This window comes from Aythya marila (assembly GCF_965140915.1).
Source record: "Aythya marila genome assembly, chromosome: Z".
NCBI classification, from domain to species: domain Eukaryota; kingdom Metazoa; phylum Chordata; class Aves; order Anseriformes; family Anatidae; genus Aythya; species Aythya marila.
The window spans coordinates 16,177,073-16,200,584 of record NC_139080.1 but is presented as its reverse complement, the minus strand read 5'-3'; the positions used below and the strand labels follow the sequence as shown (position 1 = coordinate 16,200,584).

At 37.4% G+C, this 23,512-nt stretch overlaps 1 protein-coding gene across 1 annotated transcript in view; it reads left to right on the top strand.

Moving 5' to 3' along the window:
* Positions 1 to 23,512, top strand: part of HCN1 (hyperpolarization activated cyclic nucleotide gated potassium channel 1) — a gene marked incomplete at its 3' end in the record, with an annotated part of 206,757 nt that overhangs the window by 158,452 nt on the left and 24,793 nt on the right. The window contains exon 5 of the mRNA XM_082784316.1: positions 5,213 to 5,359. Within this exon, the coding sequence (XP_082640442.1) occupies positions 5,213 to 5,359 (147 nt within the window). The remainder of the gene's footprint in view (positions 1 to 5,212; positions 5,360 to 23,512) is intronic.

Sequence of the window (23,512 nt, the reverse complement as noted above, 5' to 3'; positions counted from 1 at the left end):
GCAGCCCTGGGGAGAAGGACCTGGGGGTGTTGGTTGATGAGAAGCTCGACATGAGCCAGCAATATACGCTTGCAACCCAGAAAGCCATACCATATCCTGGACTGCATCAAAAGAAGCATGGCCAGCAGGGTGAGGGGGGTGATTCTCCCACTCTACTCTGCTCTTGTGAAACTCCACCATGAGTACTGCATTCAGCTCTGGGATCTGCAGCACAAGAAGGACACGGACCTATTAGAGTGAGTCCAAAAGAAGGGGCAAAAAGGTGATCAAGGGGCTGGAGCATGTCTTCTATGGAACATCTGTCCTTGCAGGCTGAGTGAGTTGGGGTTGTTCAGCCTGGAGAAGAGGAAACTCCAGGGAGACTTATTTCACACAGTTGTAAGAAAATCACCTGAAGTGCTTTTTTTTTTTTTTTTCCTTTTCTTTTCTGAATAAACCAAATTAAAACAAACAAACAAGCCAGCCAGAATTTTCAATCTAGAAGGAAAGAAATGAAATGTGATTCGAAGAATCATTACAGAGAAATTATTCCACTCATGAACAGGATGATTTAAGTGTCAGATGGAATGGATTATTCAGGGTCAGCTACAGCTTTTTAAAATGCAATACAAATACAAAATTTTGACAAAATTTAACATCACTGACAAATTTTTAAACTACTTTAGATGTGAAATCCCACTTAGACAAACCATGAAAAGATAATCATTATACATATTTATTCAAGGAATTCACAGTCCTAATAAGAATTTTTAAAACTTTTTTGATATTATTAAAATAATAAAATTATCTTGATGTGATCTGCGCTGTTCTCATGTGTATAAATAATAAATAAATGTTTAAAAGTCAAAGTGCCTACATTTGTAACCATTATTGATATCTGTGGTACCCAAAGAGAAACTTTTCTTCAAAACTGACTTGGAACAATTTATTTATTTATTTATTTTTTTACAGAAAACAACCATATTATTTTTGCTTCCTCTTTGTATCTTCATTTAAACACTTTTTTACAATTAAAGTGTGACAAGCCACAGTGACAGCTAGTCTTGCAAACCCTCAATATTGCCAATAACTTAGAGCAGGCAGAACTGAAAATAAATGTGCTTTCCTGACCAGGAACAATATTCTTCAAATAAAACCTAAATAAATTAAACAAACAAACAAACAAATAAAGCAATCATGAGTTAATGAAAGATATAATTTGCTGAAGAAAAGAATAAGTTAAATGTTTTGATGGATCACTTCATGTGAATACCAGGACAGAATGTCAAGAAGGGAGGAGTAGTAGCATGAATGGTGCAGAATAACACACAGAAGAAGATCAGAAAAAGATTTACTACAGAGTGATAATATATTGTGTGCTCACAGGATCAGATTTTTTGACAGAGAAAGAAACATTTCAGATGGTTAAATATTTCTGTGAGACTTTAAATTTGTAATTGTAGATACTAAGATTAAATGCTTCTAATATGCAGATGTCCCTATTATGCCATGAGTTATTCCACTGGAAACATTTTAAGAGAAGGTAGTGATAAGCACTACATTTTTACTAGTTTTATTTTTTCTGTTTCCCTAAAATTCTCATGTGTAAGCATAATTCCTGGTAGAGAAAAGAACTAGTTTGTGTGGGAGAAAGGATCTATTCAAATAACAGCACTAATGACAGGGAGCAGTGTAAATTGCTGGCAAAGCAAATTGCTCTTAGCGTAAATGTTCTCTTCTTCAAGGTTATTCTGATACAAATGTCCTTTGCAACTCTCTTACGTTATACGCTGCATATCTGCAACGAATTTACATTTTTGATTATCAAAGATTATTCTTTATTTATGTTGCTCAAGTATGTTAGAATGAAAATAAGATTGTGTAGAGGAGTGCAGCCCTGTGCTATGGTGAATTCCTTTCCCTATTTATGATGCATTACATGTTCTTCTTGTATGAGGGCTTGATAGAAGGCTGGACAGTGCAGCCTCTTTGGCTTTGGAGAAAATGCAGAAAAGCCAACACAGCAGCCATCAGTGAGACACACAGAACATAGGGTGATCTTGTCTCCCTTCTCTCCCAATAAATCCATACCTAGAATGGCTGCAACTGATTAGTAGGATAATTTTATTAGCAATACCTTGTTTATGTGAGAACATGACTGTCTTCCAATGTCCCAGAACTCTGATTCATACCCAGAATACATGGATAATTTTTTCCATATCATTGCAGAAAACACTGATGAGCATGCAAATTTAAATCTCATTTTGAAGGATGGGGGGAAGAATTCTTGCTTCAGAGGTGCAAACGAGACTACAGAGGTTACTTCAGACTTGCATATTCATCATACATTGTTAAATATTTCCATGCAAAGTGAAAGTTCTTCTTACTTAGGAAATGTGTGTTGTATGTGTGACACCATCTAATCTTTTGCCACTTTGGGAAAAAAAAAAGAAAGAAAAAAAATAAACAAATTTCAAATCCAGCAGAAACAATGGTGTTCAATTATGCAAATTAAAGGATATATGCTACAGGTCGTAAGGAGAGCATGTACGTTGTAAATTCATTTAATTGATCTACAGAGATGCTGGTTGTTATTAAGTCTTCACTGACTTAATAAAGTTTCTGCAAAGTTTTAACTCACCTATAATCCTGGGAGGGGTTTTCTCCTGTGTCTCAGTGTCTTATCCTCTTCAGCTGTGCCATGGATGGTGGTGTGATAGCCAAACATATTGGAGAGGATGTACTTTTCCATTTGTGGTTTACACAGTTTCTTTGTTTTGTGGGTCTCAGATACATCGCACAGTTTTGTATAGTACAACTCTGAGTATGTTTGCTCTGGGACTTTCTTTACTGAAAATTGTGCTATTCAAAAGAGGTTTTGAAGAAGGAAAGCAAATGGTCCCACATGATATCCTAATTTCGAAACTGGAAAGCTAGGGATTTGAAGAGTGGACCATCCAGTGGGTAAGGAATTGACTTGATGGTAGCACCCAGAGAGTGGTGGTCAAAGGTTCTATGTTTAGGTGGAGGCTGGTGACATGTGGTGTCCCCCAGGGTTCTTTCTTGGAACTAGTGCTTTTCAATAACTTCACAAATGACATAGAAAATAGGATTGACATAGAGAATAGGATTGAGTGCACCCTCAGAAAATTTTCTGACGACACCATGGTGAGTAGTGTAGTGGATACCAAAGAAGGAAGAGATGCCATTGAAAGAGACCTGGACAGGCTGGAAAAGTGAGTACATGAGAACCACATAAAGTTCAACAAGTCCAAGTGCAAAGAACTGCACTTGGGTTGGGGCAATCCCAGACAGAAGTACGGACTGAGAGAAGACCTCATTGAGAGCAGCCCTGTGGAGAAGGGTTCTGGGGCTCTGACAATGACAGGCTTGACATGAGCCACCAGTGGGCACTTGCAGCCCAGAAGTCCAGGTGCATCCTGGGCTGCATCAAAAGAGAAGTGACCAGCAGGTGGAGGGAGGTGATTTTGGCCCTCTGCTCTGCCCTTGTGAAACCCCACCTGGAGTGCTGCATCCAGCTTTGGGGCCCTCGGTACAGGAAGGATCTGGCCTTGTTAGAGCAACTCCAGAGGAGGGCTGGAGCTCCTGTGAAGAAAGGCTGAGAAACCTGTTGATGTTCCACCTAGAGAAGAGAAGGTTCTGGGGACACTTCACCACAACGTTTCAACACATAAAGGGCTCTTATAAAAAGATCAAGAAGGACCCTTTACTCAAATAGGTAATAATAGGGCAAGGGGTGATGGTCTTAAAGTAAAAGAGGATAGATTTAGAGTAGACATTAGGAGTAAATGTTTGCTCAGAGAAGTTGTGGGTGCCCTGTCCCTGGAGGTGTTCAAGACCAAGCTGGATGTGGCCTTGGCCAATGTGACCTAGTGGGTGTCATCTCTGCCTATGGCAGGGGGGTTGGAGTTAGATGATCTTTAAAGTCCCTTCCAACTCGAGTCATTTTATGATTCTATCATTCAAACAAAGCATGAGACAGGGCAGAGGACTAGTAAAAGCAAGGAAACCTAGCACACAAGTTAAATCAAGTCAGGTCCTCTTAGTCTCCCAGATACTAGCATCTCTGTCTTTCCCCACTTTCTATTTCCTGATGCCTGGTACTATTTTACCAGTTTACCTTTCTCTTCTCTTCCTTCCTCCTGAGATTTTTTTCATCAATCACTTTATAACCAGACACAGCATTAATATCCTGTATATTAATGCAACATACCCGGTTTCTGAAATTTCAAACTTCAGGCTGTCTCTGAATGTAACATTAGAGAATTAGACAGACACTACACTTTCCCTGTCTGCTGCATGGACTGAGCTAGAAATGATGGTGGTTCAGTTTCACAACTGTACAGCTGGGAATTTAGGGAACACAAGACAAGTGTGAGGGTTTGTATTCTAAAACTGTCCTGATTTTGGCTAAGGTAGAGTTACTTTTCCTCCTAGTAGCTGGTATGGTAGGATGAGAATAATGTTGATAACACGCTGATGTTTTAATTGTTGCAGAGCAGTGCTTACACTAAGCCAAGGACTTTTCAGCTTCTCACATTGTTCTGCCAGTGAGGAGACGGGGGTTACAGCAAGAGCTGGGAGGGGACAGAACCAGGACAGCTGACCCAAACTGGCCACAGAGATATTTGATACCATGTGCCATCATGCTGAACAATTAATTTGGGATGGCTGGCTGGGGTAGGAGGACTGGCTGCTTGGGGATAGGCTGGGCATTGGTCAGTGGGTGGTGAGCAATTTCATTGTGCATCACTTGTTTTGTACACATTAGCAGTAGTACAATTATCATTATATTTTTTTTCCTTTCTTTTCTATCCTAATAAACTGTCTCTATCTCAACCCACAAGCTTTCTTTCTTTTATTTATTTATTTTTATTTTCTTCCCCATCGCACAGAGGGAAGGGGAAGGGTGAGCTAATGGCTGTGTGGTGCTTAGGTGTTGGCCAAGTCAAACCACTACAAAATTTATATATTAATATGGATATTAACATCATGACTAAAGGCAGTTTCCATTATTTTCAGTAGTTGTGCTGTCACTTGAGCAGCAGTGATACTGAACTAATTTTTGTGTTAGTGTCCTCTGGCAAATGGAATCTTTATAAAAGCATATAAAATGTAAATGGATACATGAATGAATTTTCATTTTTTAGGTTCCTGACAGAGTAAAAAACTGTGGAGACTGCTCATTCCTATTGTTTTCTTCTCCTGACAGTATAAACAAGTGGAACAGTACATGTCATTCCACAAGTTACCTGCTGAAATGCGCCAGAAGATCCATGATTACTACGAGCACCGGTACCAAGGCAAAATCTTTGATGAAGAAAACATTCTCAATGAGCTCAATGATCCCCTTAGGGAGGTAAGATTTGTGTTCAAGTGTTTTTTGTTGGTATGGAAAACTTTCACGCCTTTGCTGTTTTCTGTGTTAAAATGCTGTTTCTAATACTGTTCTATAAAAATTAGACCATCTATGTACTCAAGGACCACAGAGTAAAATTTTATTCTTTAATTGTTGTGAGAAATTCATGGTCTTCTGCCATTCTTTAAGACACTGAACTAGAATGGTCTCAGGTGAAAGGCTTTTCTTGCCCTTCTACTTGCTAACAAGGTAGCTATGCAGGCAAAACCACTGAAAGACACCAGAGAAGGGAAAGATGTTCTACTTAATTGTGTGAAGATGAGTCCTTTGTTAAGATGCTCTTAAACTGAGAAGAGGAGAAAAAAAGTAGAAAAAATAAATAAAGAAAGTACTGGATGGTCACAGTGAGGGAACAGATTTCCTAATGAACCCAATGAATCTGTCTGCAGCACCTTCTGCACCGTGCCCTGAAAACACCACTTGGATGTTTGCTTAGTTGAGCAGTTTCAAATTCTATTTTAGTTACTACTTCAGTATGCATAGTTTTGTAATGCAGGTAGTGACTTTTTGGTGTTACTAATGGGTAATAAATTAGACCCTTTTAAGGCCAGAGCACTTTTTTTTCCTTTTTTTTTTTTTTTTTCCTAGTTGGACAGAATATACCATCTTTCATCATAACAGCACAAAGCTATAGCTTCCAGGTGATAGCAGAGATACCCTAGTTGTATTATTGCAAGAACAAATCTTTGCAGCATTTCTTAAGTTTTTAACAAATTCTGCATTTTATTATACCTTGAGTTTAGCATAGGGTAAGAATTAAATATTTAGAATCTCCATGGGGCATACTTAGCATGATGAAAGTAGCTTCTTATGAAGACATTCAACTAAAACCCTTACTTCCTCACTTACAGTAAGCAGAAAAGAAACCACACAAAATACTGCATAGCTATAGCATGAACATTATCAAAAGCAATGAAAAGTTGCAGTGCTTTCAATTTCCCTTGTTTTCCACCATTAAGTTTAATGTATGGGCTGAAATTTTTTACAGTTAAGCTTTCTTAAACGGTAATGACCTTTTTTCAGTCCATGTTTTGAAAACAAGTCTGACTTTTTTTTTTTTTTTTCATCAGAAAAATAGTTATGCAAGATATAAATTTCATCATTCAACTATTAAAAAGTAGCTGAAGGGTATACAATTAGGAATACAAATCTGGTATAAAATTAATTTTTGCATGACGAATACTACTAATAAGGCTGCATTGGCTTATAGTAAATGTAAGATTTTTTTTTTTTTGGCAAAAAAGGATGGGTATGCATTTGACTCAACTTCTGAAAACTTTATACAGAGTATTTGTAGTAAATTGGATGAATAGAGTAATGAAAAGCTAAGAAATGTTTTCCTGAATGTGGATGAGTGGTGGACTTTTTTGGGTAGCAGCAAATAGAGTTCATAGAATCATAAAATCTCATAGAATCATAGAATTGCTTGGGTTGGAAGAGACCTTAAAGATCATAGGAAAGAATGATCATGTTGGCCAAGGCCACATCCAGCCTGGCCTAGAACACCTCTAGGGATGGGGCATCCACAACATCTCTAGGCAACCTGTTTCAGTGTCTTGCCACCCTTCTACAGTGAAGAATTTCCTCCTAATGTCTAGTCTAAATCTATCCTTTTTTAGTTTAAGTGATATGGTATAGTGGAGGACTTGTTAGTGTTAGGTCAGAGATTGGACTAGGTGATCTTAGAGGTCTCTTCCAACCTAGATGATTCTGTGATTCTCTCTTGTCCTATCATTATCTACTCGAGTAAAGGGTCCTTCTCGATCTTTTTTATATAGACCCCTTTACGTGTTAAAAGGTTGTGGCGAGGTCTCCCCAGAACCTTCTCTTCTCTAGGCTGAACATCATCAGGTCACTCAGTCTTTCTTCATAGGAGAAGAATTATTCTGGGAAATTAACTAGGGCTTCATATTAAAAGCGAGAAAGGATCCTGAACATTTCTGAATTTTCCAAAGCTCTCCCAGTGTTTCATATCTGGGTAAAGTGACTGATAAACCAAGTGGAAGCTGACCTGTATTGTTTAAAGCTTATATGAACAGAGATTCACTTTAACAAAAAACAACTAAGTTAGACATTTGTTAGAAATTATCGTCACCCTGATTAAGTTAGCTACACTATTTTGGTATACTAGACCCATGGTAATGTAATTATTCTCACCTATACAAACTCTAACTGTTTTAACCAGGCATTGTTGTATGTAGTTGTCGTGGTTCTGCACAAGTGGGCAGCCGAGCTCCACCACAGTCGCTCTCTCACTCCCCCTCCTCAAAGAGGAATGGGGAGAAAATATGATGAAAAGGGCTCAAAGGTTGAGATAAGGATGAGAAGATCATGCAGTAACTATTGTAATGGGCAAAACAGACTCGGCATAGGGAGATAGTAAGATTTATTGCTTATTACCAACAAGCTAGAGAAGTGAGAAACAAAGGAAAGAAACCAAAAGCACCTTCCCCCCCATCCACCCTCTTCCACCTCCTCCCCCCGAGCGGCGCAGGGGAACGGGGGAATGGGGGTTATGGTCAGTCTACAGCACTTCTTCTCTGCCGCTCCTTCTCGGTCACTCTTGTCCCCTTTGCTGTGGGGTCCCTCCCACGGGATACAGTCCTTGATGAACTGATCTGGCTTGGGCTTCCTGCAGGCAGCAGCTCTTCCAGGACTGCTCCAGATATGGGTCCGTACCACGGGATCCATCCCTCAGGAGCAAAGTGCTCCAACCTGGCTCCCCCACGGGCAGCAGCTCCTGCCAGGTCACCTGCTCCTGCGTGGTCTTCTCACCACGGGCTACAGGTCCGGCCCGGAATCTGCTCCAGCAGGGGTCTTCCACAGGCGGCAGCCTCCATTGGTGCAGGTCCACCTGCTCCACTATGGTCTCCTCCACGGGCTGCAGCGTGGAACCCTGCTCCACCGTGGTACTCCATGGGCTGCAGGGGGACATCCTGCTTCACCATGGTCCTCACCACAGGCTGCAGGGGACTTCTGCTCTGGTGCCTGGAGCACCTCTCCCTCTCCTTCTTCACTGACCTTGGCACCTGCAAGGCTGTTCCTCACTCCTCTCACTCTCCCAGATGCTGTGTGGCGCAGAGTTTTTTTTCCCTGTCTTAAATATGCTCTCACAGAGGCGCAAAACAACATCATTAATTGGCTCGGCTCTGGTCAGCAGTGGGGCCCTTACCAAACATGGGGCAGCTTCTAGATCCTTCTCCCAGAAACCACCCCTACGGTCCCCCTGCTACCAAAACCTTGCCACGTAAACCCACTACAGTAGTGTGCTATTAGCTGCTCATAAGGAAAGGTGCTCTCTGAGTAAAGTAAAGAATTAAAGATCTTTTTTCATTCAGTGCAGAAATTTCAGTGCAAAGCACTGAAGAAGAACCCTTCTTCACAGATAGAGTTATCCGACAGTAACTGTCCAGCCTTCTGGGGAATCATAGTCAGGAGATTCCTGGCAGTTACATTTCCTGTAGGGGTGGGAAATTTTAAATTGCTTTTGCCAGGTCACACAGGCCACACGTTTACAAACTATCTCATTTCTTCATTTCTTCAGATAGTGTTTAATTAGCAAATGGTATCAATTAGCGTGCCTTCCTTACATACACATTGTCTCTGGTTCCTCAGCAGATGGAGATGTGAAATTTTTTAAAGTTCACATTTTTTAACTCAGATACATGCTTGAAAATCTTCTGAAATTGTAAGGCCCTTGCCATTGCAAGAGCAACAAGAGATGGTACAAAAACACTAAGAGAGAAAGACAGAGAAAGAGAGGAAAGAAAGAAGAAAATAAAATGAAGAAAGGAAAGAAGGAGGGAAGGGAAGAAGGAGGGAAGGGAAGAAGGAGAGAAGGGAAGAAGGAAGGAAGGGAAGAGGGAAGGAAGGAAAGAAGGAAGGAAAGAAAAGAAAGAATATATATAGCTAAGAGAATTCCCTTCCAAAATGACACTTGGAATTACAAAAATAAAAGACATAAGCAGTTTAATATAAGAAAAGAGCATAAGAAACTTCAAACTAGCTGAGCTCTGAGGTTTGTCTAAGCCACCAGCCTCCCCAGTAGTGCTTTTAATTGGATGCCCAGAGAAGATCAAGAACAGCATGAGTATGGTGTTTCCTTTGATAGCTCTTCTAGACTCCAGCTATTTTCAGTTCAAGGAATACTCTGAGACTGATGTGATTTGTCTATTAAGTAACCCTAAATGGAAATCTCTTCCAAGTACTAGTGCTTCTGCTGTTGCTTCTGCTGCTGCTTCTGCTTCTTCTTCTGCTTCTTCTTCTGCTGCTGCTGCTTCTGCTGCTTCTTCTTCTTCTTCTGCTTCTTCCTCCTCCTCCTCCTCTTCTCCTTCCTCCTCCTCTTCTTCTTCCTCCTCCCCATCCTCCACTTCCTCCTCCTCCTCTTCCTCTTCTTGTTATTGTTATTATGTATTTACTCTCCTTTTGAATCAATATATTCTTTCTGCAACCACATCATTTGGCAAGGAGCACAGACCTGTACCCTGCTGCATGAGAAACTACCTGTTTTTCTTGGGTTTGAATGTGGCTCCCACAGGTTATTAGGATTTGACGGCCTTTAAAAAAAAAAAAAAAAAAAAAAAAAAAAAAAGCAATAGTACAGTCAATTCTAACTCAATCTTTGCATGCCAGTCATGATTGTATAGCCTTCTAAGACAACATTGTTAAGTTGTCATTTTTGAGGCTAGAGAGTCCTATTCTACTAGATTATTCTTGCATGGAAGCTGTCTTCCCCCATGATCATCCTTTCTGCCATTCCCTTTTTTTTTTTTTTCTGAGCTCTGCTACATCCTTTCAGAGATTGAAGCACCAAGTCTGCACCCACAATACTATCACTATAATAATATGAATTATTCCTTTCTTAATAATTCTGAAAATTAATGTGTTGTTTTTTTTTTTTTAATCACTGCCAAATAGTGAGCTTACATTTTCCTATTTTAACTGCATGAGCCAAGTCCTAAGAGGTAATGGATACGTTACTCAGTATTTGCCTGTGTGTTTTACTTAACTTCGCTCTCCATTTGTAATCTTTAACCAGCACATATGAACCAACTTTCAGTTTCTTTTAACAAACTTTTTAACAATTTTAACAATTGTTACATAATGCCCTTTCTAAAATTAAGCAGAATTGTGTGAAGTTCCTAGCCTTTGTTGTTACCATAGCAAATGTAAGTATGTTTTGGTACCTATCATAACGTAATGAGCCAAGTATAGGGCTCTGAAAAAGATGATGCAAATCGCTTTGCAGCTGCCTCAGGAGTTATATTTTGTGATGGTTACTCCAAGGGAGGTGCTCTCAGAAGAAAATCGGGGAAAAATTCTGTTGCTGGATTTATATGCTGATAGTAGCAACTGTGTCTAAGTGAAAACAGCACTAAATGTAGAACTGTTTGATACATGCTGACAAATTAAGTGTATTTGTAGAGAACAAAATTAGTACATTTAAAATCAGTTTTAAATACAATCAGTTCAGTAACTACTTTCTTTTCAGCTGTTAACTTTCTCCTTTTCCCCATGAAAACTTTCTTCCTTTTTTCTTCCTTCTGTTTCATATTTATCTCTAGAAATCACAAAACATTATATTCTCATTTATACTTGTGGTGGTTTTACCGTGCTGGGCAGCTAAACCCCACAAGTGCTCTCTCACTCCCCCTCTTTTTAGATGAGGAGGGGGAGAAGTAAAGCAAAGAACAACTCACGGGTTGAGATAAGGATAATTTAATTAAAGGGAAATAATTATAATAATTAAATAAAGATTATTATGAACTAAACAATTTAACTAAAGGGAAATGAAAGGGGAAAGGGGAAAAGGGAGGGGGAAAGGGAAATTAAAAAGAAGGGAGGAAAACAAACAAATAAAATAAATGAAGGCTATGTGGAAGTGCAGAGGAAAGAAATTACTCTCTACTTCCCACAAATGAGTGATGATTGACCACGTCCTTGAAGCAGGGCCTCAACGCACGTAGCCGGTGTTCGGGAGGAGGACCGATGTTTTCACAACGAGAGCCCACCCCTCCCCTCTTCTTCCTGTTTCCACCTTTTATTGCTGAGTGTGACATCACATGGTATGGAATATCCCTTTGGTTGGTTTAGGTCAGCTGCACTAGTGATGTTTCTCTTCTCACTTTTTGCCCACCCCCTAGGAGGGTTAGAGAGAGGCCCAATGCTGTGCCAGTGCTGCTCAGCAGTAGACACAACACTGGTGTGATAACACTGCTGTTCCAGCTACAAATGCAGAACAGCACTGTATGGGCTGCTGCAGGGAAAGTTAACATTCCAGCCAGATCTGTACTGTAATCCTGTGAACAAAGGTTGGAACAACTCTAATGTTAATAATATGATGCCAAAATATGGTATGATTAGAGCATACTAAGCTTCTCTACTTTTTAATGGTATAGTCATTATGATTTTTTGGATAGAGGCCATCAGACATTAGCATGATACTAGAAAATCAAGCGAGTTTACTAAAAAACAATAAAGTATCAGAATCACTATTAAATTATTGGAGACTCCAAGTATTTTGCTTACATAACAACATATGTCCATAAATTTAGGGTCATAAAAAATGGAGGGGTAATCATTTCATTCTAATCCACTGTCCATAAAATTTTATGCATTTTTATAACCACTGAACCTTGGTATGAAGTTTAAGGAGGGCAACAGGGAAAAATACATAAGAATTATAGATGAAGTTGTACAGGAAGTCATGTAAGTATAGCTTTGCTATGTGGAAAGAGCAATAGCCTCCTTATTTATTGCATTAAAGAGCTTTTTCACGTAGACATGGATAAAACATGACTTTGGTTCCTACTCTGGAGTATTGAAGTAATGAATAAATTATGCAGCACATCAATCTACCAGAATAAACTCTGGTACACTGGAACATTACTTATTTGAAAAATGCTTGGGGGGGGGGGGAAAAAAACAACAACCACTGCTATTTTTCACAGATCTATGTAAGGTATGTCCACATAATAGTCAGTATAATATACAAGGAAAATCAAAGCCCTGAAAAACATCTTTGAAAAGACTGAAATTAACTTTTGTAAATTAAGAACAGTAATAAATAGGCAACGTTAGTGTCGGAAATGAGCAAGCAGTCAGCAGGTTACTGGATTATTGTGTTTTAAGATACTCTGCCTCACCAGAGAGGACATGGGAAGAGTCTTTGTACACTCAAATCCTAGAAATGTGAGAAAATGTAGTTTAATTTCTTTCCTTCATGATGGGGAGTGTGTTTTCTCCTCGATGTTTCACCTATGAGATTCTTTTGTAATAATTGTTTAATAAATATTTCAGACATTACAGGTATTTCATAAGCTCTTCAAATATACTAATCCAAATCAAATCCTCAAATCTTATTGCAGTAGTTTTGTTATGTAAAAAGATTAATTATTTGAGGAAAATACTAGACTATATGGCTGTAAACTAAACACTTTGAGAGACTTTGAAAGCCAGGTATAGAGGAGTAAATCCAGTCTATAGCTGCTTGTATCTGAACTGCTATTCGAGCATTTGGAGAGCAGAATCAGGAAGGTTTTATTTGGCACCAGGTCCAGCTCATTGAGAGAACATCATCTAATCCAACAGGAGTGCTGTCCTGAAAAGGATAATTTCTCACTACTGCCCGATTCTGTCCAAGATCACAATTCCAAGTATCTGTCATGTCTCAATTTTTAATGGAGTGAAGGATTGTTAGGATTGTTCTGCTAGTTGATACCTGGGTAGTTTTTATTTTTATTTTTATTTTTATTTTTATTTTTATTTTTATTTTTATTTTTATTTTTATTTTTATTTTTATTTTTATTTTTATTTTTATTTTTATTTTTATTTTTATTTTTTTTTAACTATGTAGCTTCTGCTAAAAGCCAGGAAAAGTTAATGCATATTAGACAATGCTTACCACAAAATGTTCATTACTGAAGTCTGAATATGTTATTCTAATTATAAATTGAGTTGCTGATTTTTAGGAGGTTAAAAATAATAACAAACCACTTCAGATGACTTCTCAATTTCTTTTTCATATGTAAAGACATTCGATTTTAACACTGTGCTTGCTTTGATTTGTATAATGGTCTCTCTAGTAGGTTTCGGAAAGCTTCAGTTTATTCAGCAAAAACTGAATCAACTTTTGCCCTAATCTTTGAATTATGTCCACGAGTCCTTTATGTTAAAGCAGCGCAGAAGTTAACAAATGTTCCTTTGAACCCTCTGGAAAATATATAGAGCTAAAAGAAAAATTGAAAAGATTAAAAGTCTTGATCCAGGGTTGGAAACTATGTGGTGTGATTTAATTCAACATTATGGGACAGAGGATTGGCTACAGTAAAACCATCTGGTATTCTGTCACTGGTGCCTGCTAGTTCTCCATTTTTCCCCTTATAGACTTCTGAAGTTAAAGCTCTTGGTCCTTACATAAGGAGACGATGGGAAAGCAGAAGGCTGGATGCAGCCCTGATCCATGTGGAAACTGCAGTGCAGATAAGACAGGGAGGCATCATACAGACATGCCCATGTCCCTTTCCCATAAATCTCTTCCTTGGCAGTGGAGAGAAGGAACATCTGTTCCTTCAATTTTTACTGTGGAATCTAAATTCTGGATCCAGAAGCAAGCTGAAATCTTTTGAAGCCTATTTGTTTGGAATTGGTGAAAATGTGCCAGTGTCCATGAAATCCCACAAATACAGATTAGTGTTGTGTCTCATCAGTGAGAGGAGATAACTACATCCTGAACTGGCAGATGCAGAAGCAAATGCATGTGCCTATTTTTATGCACTCAGTTACACACTTGGAATAGTAGTAATAGCATATAGAAGGGTACAGAACAAGTTAAACAAAAAACTAACTACAGAACATAAAATCTGTTCTGACCTATGGATTTATTTTCCATTTGGTACATGGTGATTTAAGAAGGTAAATCTTGTTAAAACTATGAGAGAACTCAGGTTAAAGCTCTGCACATCATAGCAATACTAGATCACTGTTTGTTGTTAGGCAGTTTTTGTTTGTTTGTTTGTTTGCTTTCCAAGTGCCACTTGAACAACAACAACAAAAAAGTGTTTTTCCTCCAAAAACTGTCTTACAAGTAAGCCAAATTGAGATACTGTTTTTGTTTGTTTGTTTTCTGAAGTCTTACTACCTGAAAAAGTGGGATTCTTTTCATCTGCAAACTAATCCACATAAATGTAATGTCCATAAAAAAACTCCCTTTTTTTGATGAAGAGTATTTAAGGGAGATCACGTGGAAACAGGAATTGCAAAAAAAAAAAAATTGTGTATTCATATGCTGTTCCTCTGATAGTGCTTCTTTGCTTTTTAATGGACTGGTCTGTGTCCTATATTAGTGCTTTAAATGACATCTAAATGGACAGATAATGAAATAAATCATAGATATGAATGCAGGAGGTGTTGAATTACACTTCTTTAATTTAAAGATAAGTGTCTAACACTGGAGGAATGTACTGTTACATATTTTTTGTGATTAACAAGAATCTTCCTCATATTGGGACTCAACTGCTGTGACATGGGATTGCTACAGATGAGTGAAGTTAAAAGCTGGCTCAAAATGTGGAGTCAGGCACTGGGTGTGCAGGTGCAGACTTCCCATTGGTTTGTGGGTTGAGTTCAAGGTAATGTTTATTATCTGTTGTCACCATCTCTTTCATGATACCTTCACAGCCCTGCTCTGTGGGAGTACTGGATCTGATTCAGCCTCAGTAGCAGTAGACTACTTACTTCTGAGGACTTTCCCTAGGAAGATTTTAATCTCTCAGATATGTTTTTTAATTTTCTCATGAATAAATCCATTTTTTTTATTTGCCTCATTTGTGAAAAATTAAAACTCTGTGATTGGTTGAGAGGAGATTAATAAAGTTCCTAAAGCTTGGTTAAACTTGGTAAAAACTTGGTTACAAGTCTTATAGGCTGATCATTGTATCTTGTGCACTCTGATCACTGCAGTATATTTAAAGTAGCAGATTGTGCTTTGATAGAAGGCTGAACTAATCTGTAGATAAAATAAATACCTATGTGAGTATATATATTATATAGAAAAGCCATGTCCTTTGTAACTAACAGTTTTCATTTTAGTCTGGATTTTTTTAGGCAGTCATTATCTAACTGTGAACTGAAAGCTATTTAATATTTATTTCTGTGATCTTGTGAATGTCACTTTTATTTGTGACATAAAAAATAAGTTTATCTCATAGTAGGGAATTTGGAATTGCAAGGAACTGAAAATCAGGAGGCAAAAATGGGCCTGTATTAAAAAATAAATAAAGAAAGAAAAAAGAAAAGAATAGAGCTATTTTGAATCATTTCAAAAATGTTCCAGATGAGAACATTATGCTGTGCTGGTTGGACAACAGGTTGTTCAGGAAATGCGGTGGCTAGTACATGCATCTAGAGAACACAAATGTCTAGCTACTCGCTGTACCATTCATGTCTAAACGTTGTATTTACACTTATGGTATTTATGAAAACACTGTTTTTCATAATCATTCACATTTCACCAGGAGTAGAAAGTATCCTATTAAAAGGAGTTGGATATAAAATTTCTCATGCTTTTTATCATCTGTCACAAAATAGATGTGCTACTAGAAGAGAAATGCTGTTGGTGTTATGTGTAGATTGCTTAATATGTAACAGACATTGAAGGGAGTTAAGTGGCAATGACATCCATAATGCTGCACAGCAGAACTTGAAAGGATGTAGTTTGCTTTGTCATTCTGTAGCACAAGATACATTCTCAATAATATTGATACTTACAGCAGTATGAAAAACAGAATGTGAGAAAGAGGTTAATACCCTTCCTGAGCCATTATATAAAGTTCATAGCTGGTCTATTTTTAGGCTACCATGTGAGAAGATGTTGGCTGAAAATAGATGCAGATCATGTGTCCTTGCAGAATATAGAACATCAGGACATTTCATTTCCAAAGAACATAATTTGGACTGGGAGCAGAATCTTCTTTCCTCTCACCTTTTGCTTGTAGATTATCACTTCAGTTATACAAGCACATGCTTTTACACAAATATTCATTAACCTCTGAATATTTAACTAAAATTAATTTCAAATATACTTCTATAGGGACACATTATTTCATTAAAATGTGTGTGTTTTTACATTCAAGGCACACATATATACATCTGTACACATGTAAGTATGTTCATACATATACATATACACACTTTCAGGCACTTACATACAGCAAAGTGTCTAAAATATATGTATGAGAAAAGTACTATATAATAATCTATTTCTACCTTTACATAGTATTCTTTAAGTGCATATGTTATGTGTAACAATATGGTCTTTATGTTTCTCATTGTTATTCTGCAGTATAACTCAGTACATATTTCCTATGCTGCCAGTCTATGGTTATATTTAAAATGAACTGTAATGATAGGGCTTTTAATGGCTCTCCTATGATATAAAATCATTATGAATTGATTTATTCATCAAAATAGAGATTAAGATATAGTCTTAAAATAATATGAAAATCTTTCTGATTAAGTTACAGGAATGCATTTCTTATGGAATTTTTCCTCATTTTATATTTAATTCATAACATAAGTAATGCATTCAGATGCTATTAATGGTTAAATAAATGCAACACTTTGGGCAAGCAGGTGAACTGAAATTATTTTTAAAGAATAATATTTAACTGATGTAAAGAGTGTGCCACAGCATGTCCACCTGCTTCCTGTGGCTGCTGATAGTCTCATGTGCAGATGCTAATGGCAGCTCCTGGGAGCCCTGCTGTCATCAGACTGTCTCACTTCTGCTATGTGACTAGTCCTGGAAAGAAGGCACAGGCACAAATATTTAAGGCCTTAGTGACTGCATGCAGAGAGCAAGAACATCATAGTTACTAAATGTGGATGATAGAGGGTTACAGGTGTCTCTCCTGGCTTCTTGGATGTATTATTTGCATAGGCACTTCTTTTCTGTGCTCTGTAGAACAAATATATTCAGGATCTAGAATTGGTGAGGATGTCCCATGTGTCCTTGATCTGTCAAGTCTTGACTATGATTTGTCTCCTAGCTGTAATATGATTCTTTCTTACTGTGATGTCATGCGCTCTCTTTTATCTTGTTATACACTATGTTATACACTAACTGGAGTGAGTGGCTTGAATACTGGCCTAAAATCCCTTCAACATTAGTATTCTCTGAAGGACCTGGTTTTTTAGCTTCTGATTTAGTTTTTTGTTTGTTTGTTTGTTTGTGTGGTACCTATTCTGCAGCTGATCTCCCCAAATTATATATCTTTTTTCCAATACTAATTGACCATTCTAGGATCTACCATTGCTATGCATGCCTACCTACTATGTATTTAAAGAGCCTTATGCATTTCTTTTACTCTAGCTGTTCTTACTAATGCACATAGACTGGTCCACTCCTGCCAGTTTGCTTTCTCTTTCCTTGACATGATCTACTATCAAAGCTGTTCTTCCTGTCATGCTTCCTACTTGTAGTCCTCAGAATTTCTTGCGTTATTCACACCTCCTGTGCAATTAATGCATCTCTTCCCCTGCAGCTATCAGTATTAGCCAAAGTGGCACTCTCAAGCAAATTCTAACTTCAGGGCTGTCTGGCTGTCACTCTGCTGAGTTACTCCCAGAGATTTCATCTTCATTTTTACCATCTGATGCTATCTCTTCAGAAGCCTGCTCTCTGTGTCTCACCCTTTCATTTGTAACGGAGCAGCATTCTCATGATTCATTGCAAAATGAGGCTCCAGAATCTCTGCTGTTAGTATTTTTCTACTTCTGCATGGCTTGCGTTCCAGCCCAGTTGCCTGAATGTGGGTCATGAGCTCCTTACGCCTGTGTCACATGTCTTACAGTGTAACAACACAGAGTCCTGCTCCAGCACTCTTTGCAGTAGTTTCATTTAGAAGGCAAATTCAAATGACTTTATAATTAGCTTGACCCTGTTAAAATAGTACAGCAGTGACGATGGCTGATTCAGAATTAGAAAGGTAATGGGCATCCTCCTTATCTTTCTTTTTATATCCTTCTGTTAAATATAGACATATGCATACATAGTTGACAATGTAAATATTCTAACATACACAGGCATTCAGGGTTCCATCACATGTTTCTCTAACAAATTGAAATAAATCACCTCATTTACAAATACTCTTTTTCACTATTTGAAGATGCTGAAATAGATAACATAGTAATGTTTACATTTTGTGTGTTAAAGTTAGAAGCTGGCTGTTTATGCTATATCATAATGTACATTAGGCCTTCACTGAGTAGTTACAAATAAAATTATGTGCATGCTAAAATGTACTTAAAAACTCTGAACATAATTTCAATGTGAAAATTTCAAGCTAAGCTAACTGGGATTTATCCACTACTATCACTAAGTTTTAATTTAAGCTACTTAATAACTTTATAGAGAGTGGCTTTGAACCAATAGGCTTATAATTTCATAATAAGAGTAACTGTTAACCTAATAATTAACAAGATAACAATATTTCTGATCCAGACCTCTTGGAGAGCTTCAGAATAACCCAGTGAACAAACCACCACTGATTTTTAAATAACAGTTTTCCTGGTTGTTGTTGTTACTGTGTTGGCTAGGCTGTATACAGAAGGTGTGGATAAAACAAGTTCTCTTGCAAACTACCTCTTATCTGACTCATTTGTTCTGGCCATTTGGGTTGTGGTGCACAGGGGACTGGAGGAGGAAAGAGAGGGCAAGAAGGGAGGGATAGGATGGCAGAAGGAATTTCTTGCCTGTTCTGGAGCTCATACCAAATTTGCAGGGGAAGTATTCCTGACATCAAATTTCTGCTCTTGACGAAACAAGAGCAGATCAGAAATAGTCAACACACAGATACATGTATATCTCCTTGACATAACTTTGTATTTTTCCTAAGGCATGTTGAGTTTTTTTCTTCCACCAAGTTCAATACTTCGTTTCAATGCTTTGTTTTAGTCCCCAGGCAGACCCCTGCTAACTTCAAACACAGATTTTTTATCTCTGCCTTCATCTACAAGTTATTTTCTTCAAATCCCTTCTTGCTTCAGTGAGACAAGATGTATTGTTCAGCCATCACATGCTTTTCTGCATTCCAACAAATACTTTACACAACAAAATACCCAAATCAACACATTTTACCTAATAAGTCACACAAATGTAAGTATAGCTCTGGCTGCCTTTGTGAAATTCCATTCTCCATTTTCTCTCTTGCCCTGTTCTTCCTTCTTTCTCTTGTATACTCTTCCTTGCAATCAGGTGAATCAGTCACTGTCCTGAGAATAGCAACATTCTTTCCAGCACTTTACTAAAACAAAACACTTTCATGCCAGCAATTAGGTGAAATCTCATTGCACTTGGTGAATATAGGAAGTACACTTTATTCAGAAGATCTGTGTGTAAAAGATCTTCGTGTAGAAGATCTCTCCCCCCCTCTTTTTTTTTTTTTTTTTAATAATATAGTAAAATAAAAGATAAAAAATAGTAGCTGCCACACAGATCACATACAAGGTCAATTACAATTGATTGGTGTTGGCAAAGTGTCATCACTGTATGTTCAGTACAAAAATACAAGGATTAATATGGTTTCCAGAATCATCCGGTTACCAAAAGGAAAAAGGGGCTGGAAAAGCAACACTATAAGTAAGCAAGCAGACTAGGAAGAGTTTTGTAATTAGTAACAACAACAAAACTTTCTCTTGTTTCTTAATCATTATTTTAGAAAGATTTGAGGTTTGCTTCATTCATTTGTACAATAAATGTGATGAGTAATTCATGATGGTAATTGTGTTACCACTCTTCCAAGTAGTAACACAAGTTGCTGTTATAAAAAAATACAGAAAAGATTTTATAAACTTCACATCTCTTGGAATTCTCTTTCCTGTCACAATTTGACATACATATGTTTAAATCTGTAGGCTCACTGGCATAATAAGACAACTTAAATATCTAAAATGCCTTACTGAGCCAAGACTTTGGTCTTAAATGCCACCTGCCCAATATATTGGACATATTTTAGTAAATATTATAGTAATAGTGAGTATAACACACAAAAAGATACAAATGAGAATGAAGAGATTTGGTTATTCTTGGACAGAAAGCTGAAATGTTAATTGTTAAATACATTTGCAAATTTCACTTTATTTATTCAATTAATAAAAGGGAACATTCCCTATAGCAACTGCTGTTATTGTACAGCATTAATTTTATATTACCTTCTGTAGTGAACTGGGGGTTATATTCCCCTATAAGCGCTCAGGAAATTTTTTCAGCAATTGTCACTACAAATAATAAGGGAAAAAGCCTTCAAGAACTAGGAGCTGGTCAACTGGCTCAAACATTATGTACTTATCTCAGTATTTATCAGGATTTTCCAAGCTTTTAAAGTTAGTCCAGCTATCTTACAACTACAAACTGCCTTAAAACATTGCTGTATCTCTGTTCTCCTTTTGATGCATTGCACCCAGCTGGAAACCAAAATTAAAAGGCATAGAACATTTCAGAATACTGAAGAAGATTACAGCTAAATTCACTTAAAAAGTAAGTCAGTTTAGGAATGAATGGACTGTTTAGTGAATGAAAGTATACAGAGAACATCTTTCTTCTTTCTTTCATTCTTTTACTCTTCTTTATTTTTTCAATATAATAAAAGATCTAGAGAAGATCTAGAGATCTCCCTTAAGTTCAATTAAATCAATTAACAGGCTGGGAAAAAAAAAAAAAAAAAAAAAGAAAGATGGATAACTTTCACCAAACTGACTTTATTGGAGGTTTTGTTGAATCATATACTCTCAAAAGGATTATCTTGTCTGCATTTGAATTTAATTCAGTAATAATTCTGAGGCATAGACGGAGTTGAGTAAAAAAATTCAAATCAACAAGGTAATGATAGAAAAGTATGTAGAAAGCCAACATTTAATCAAAGAAGCCAAGAAAATATAATTGGTCAAACCTATATCCCCATTGCTTGCAAATGCATGAAAAAGATTTCTTCCTCTTAGGAGATAGCAATACTAGCTGCCATATGCCCTTTTTAAGGCTGGCTTATCTTGAAATTTAAAATGAGATGAACAGAGGCAGACAAAAAAAAAAAAAAAAAAAAAGCACCTGCTTCAACTCAGTCCTGGCAGATCTAAGCAGGAGATTTCATTCAATATTTGGCTGGAAAGCATATTTATTTCTCCATTCCTTTGCCCTGCCTAAAGCTCATCTCACAGCTGGTTGGGGGAAAAAAAATAAAAATCTGCATCTACACAACCTGTATACAGTCTTGGGGATCTGAGGGCTTTGGAAATTGCAGGCTGTCCAGTGGTTTTCAAGATAATCAAGAACATCTTGATTGTCTTTGCCCTGGAGATCAGAGTTTTTTTCTTTTTCAGTTTTTGTGCTTTATGTATATGTCAAACATGTAGGTTACCTCAGATCAGAGCATTCTTGGTCTTCTAAAATATATAGCCACAGGGGCTGGAGAGCAAGGTTTTCCAGAGCTCACACACCCTTAGTATCCAGCTGTGTTAACAGAATGGCAGGATATCAAAGTCCTGAAGAAAAAGAGAATTGTGTTTCTCAGTGTAGCTCTAGCCATGAATGACAGTGTCCAAATTTACCCCAAGAGTAAAATTTAAGCAGGGTCTCCATGGTAAGAGTGCCTGTTGTTCCAGTCTGCAAAGACAAGTTTTATGTCAGCCCTCAACTGGGTCATGAGTGAAGCACTTGGCCTGTATTTCCTTGCACAGAATGCTAGACAAGGATGAGTGTAATTGAAAAATGGAAAATGGAACAGAGTGAAATGGAGTAGAACGGAATGGAACGGAACGGAACGGAATGGAATGGAATGGAATGGAATGGAAATCCCATTCAAACACAAAAAATGTGCATAGTTATTTTCACTTATACATAAGCCTCTAAGCAAAATTTATTTTTTAAGGAAAGCCCTCTATCTACATGTAAATGATTAACCACAATGTGTCAAAGCATTTTGAACAATTTCAGGTATAGCAGAAATAAAGAATGTTGCATCCCATTGTCACATGTAAATTTTCTGGCATTTAACATGTTGTGAGCTAACTATGTGACTAATAATGTAGTCATTCCCTCAGTGGGGTACCAATTCTATTCATCCTTATTGCCTGCTGTCATAAAAGCTGTGAGAATTTGACATCTGTGAGATGCCTCCTTTCTGCCAAAGTTGAATATAAATGACCAACAGGTTAAAAAAATTAAAGGCAATTATGAACACATACAGAATATGACTTCTTAAGACCCGGCTTACATATTTACAATATCCTAATATAGCCCCAAATCTCTAAGCATCATGCTTTTCCCATAGTTCTCCCTCAATCACTTGCTCATTAATTTTCTTCATGTGAGAAAGAGAAAATAGCTTTCTCAGTATGGTAACTTTTTCCTTTCTTACTCTTTTAAAGCAGAGTATAGAAGAGCTGTACACTAGAGTTTTATGATAGTGTGTAAAACTGACCTAGTGAAACTAAGCTACATCAGTGTAGTCACCGAAAGACTTCAGCGGCCTCCACATAGGAAAGACACAGTTTGTGTGTGGAAAGAAAAAAGCAAACAACCTTTCAGACATAAAAGTTTTTACATAAAAGAACTTAATTTATTTATTTTAGCAACAGCTTTTCCCAGTCAGTCTAACTAAAAGCACTGCCTCTATCTAAAAGTCTTTAGAAGTCTTTTCCTGAGAAAACATCCTAAAAATTCTACCTGATACCATCAGAGAAATAGGCCACCATTGTGTACCATTCACAACTATGACATTTCCATAGCAGCCTCTCTAAATTTGACATCTCAAGATGCATTGGAGCAATTGCACAGAAATATTGAACCCAAGAAAATGGTAATATCTGATGACTTAATATGAGTTTCAAAAAATGTTCAGAAAGGCCAAGACAAGTAATAAGACTACTACAACATAAAGCAGCAGGAGCCAGTGCAATTACCTAAGCAATCTCTAATATAAATCAGACCATTGCACCTCAAATTTAGTTCTTTTGTAACAGAGACCAATACCTGAATGAGATCAAGACTTGCTCCATGTGGGTCTGAAACACTCTTCCCCTTTAACCACGTTAGCCACA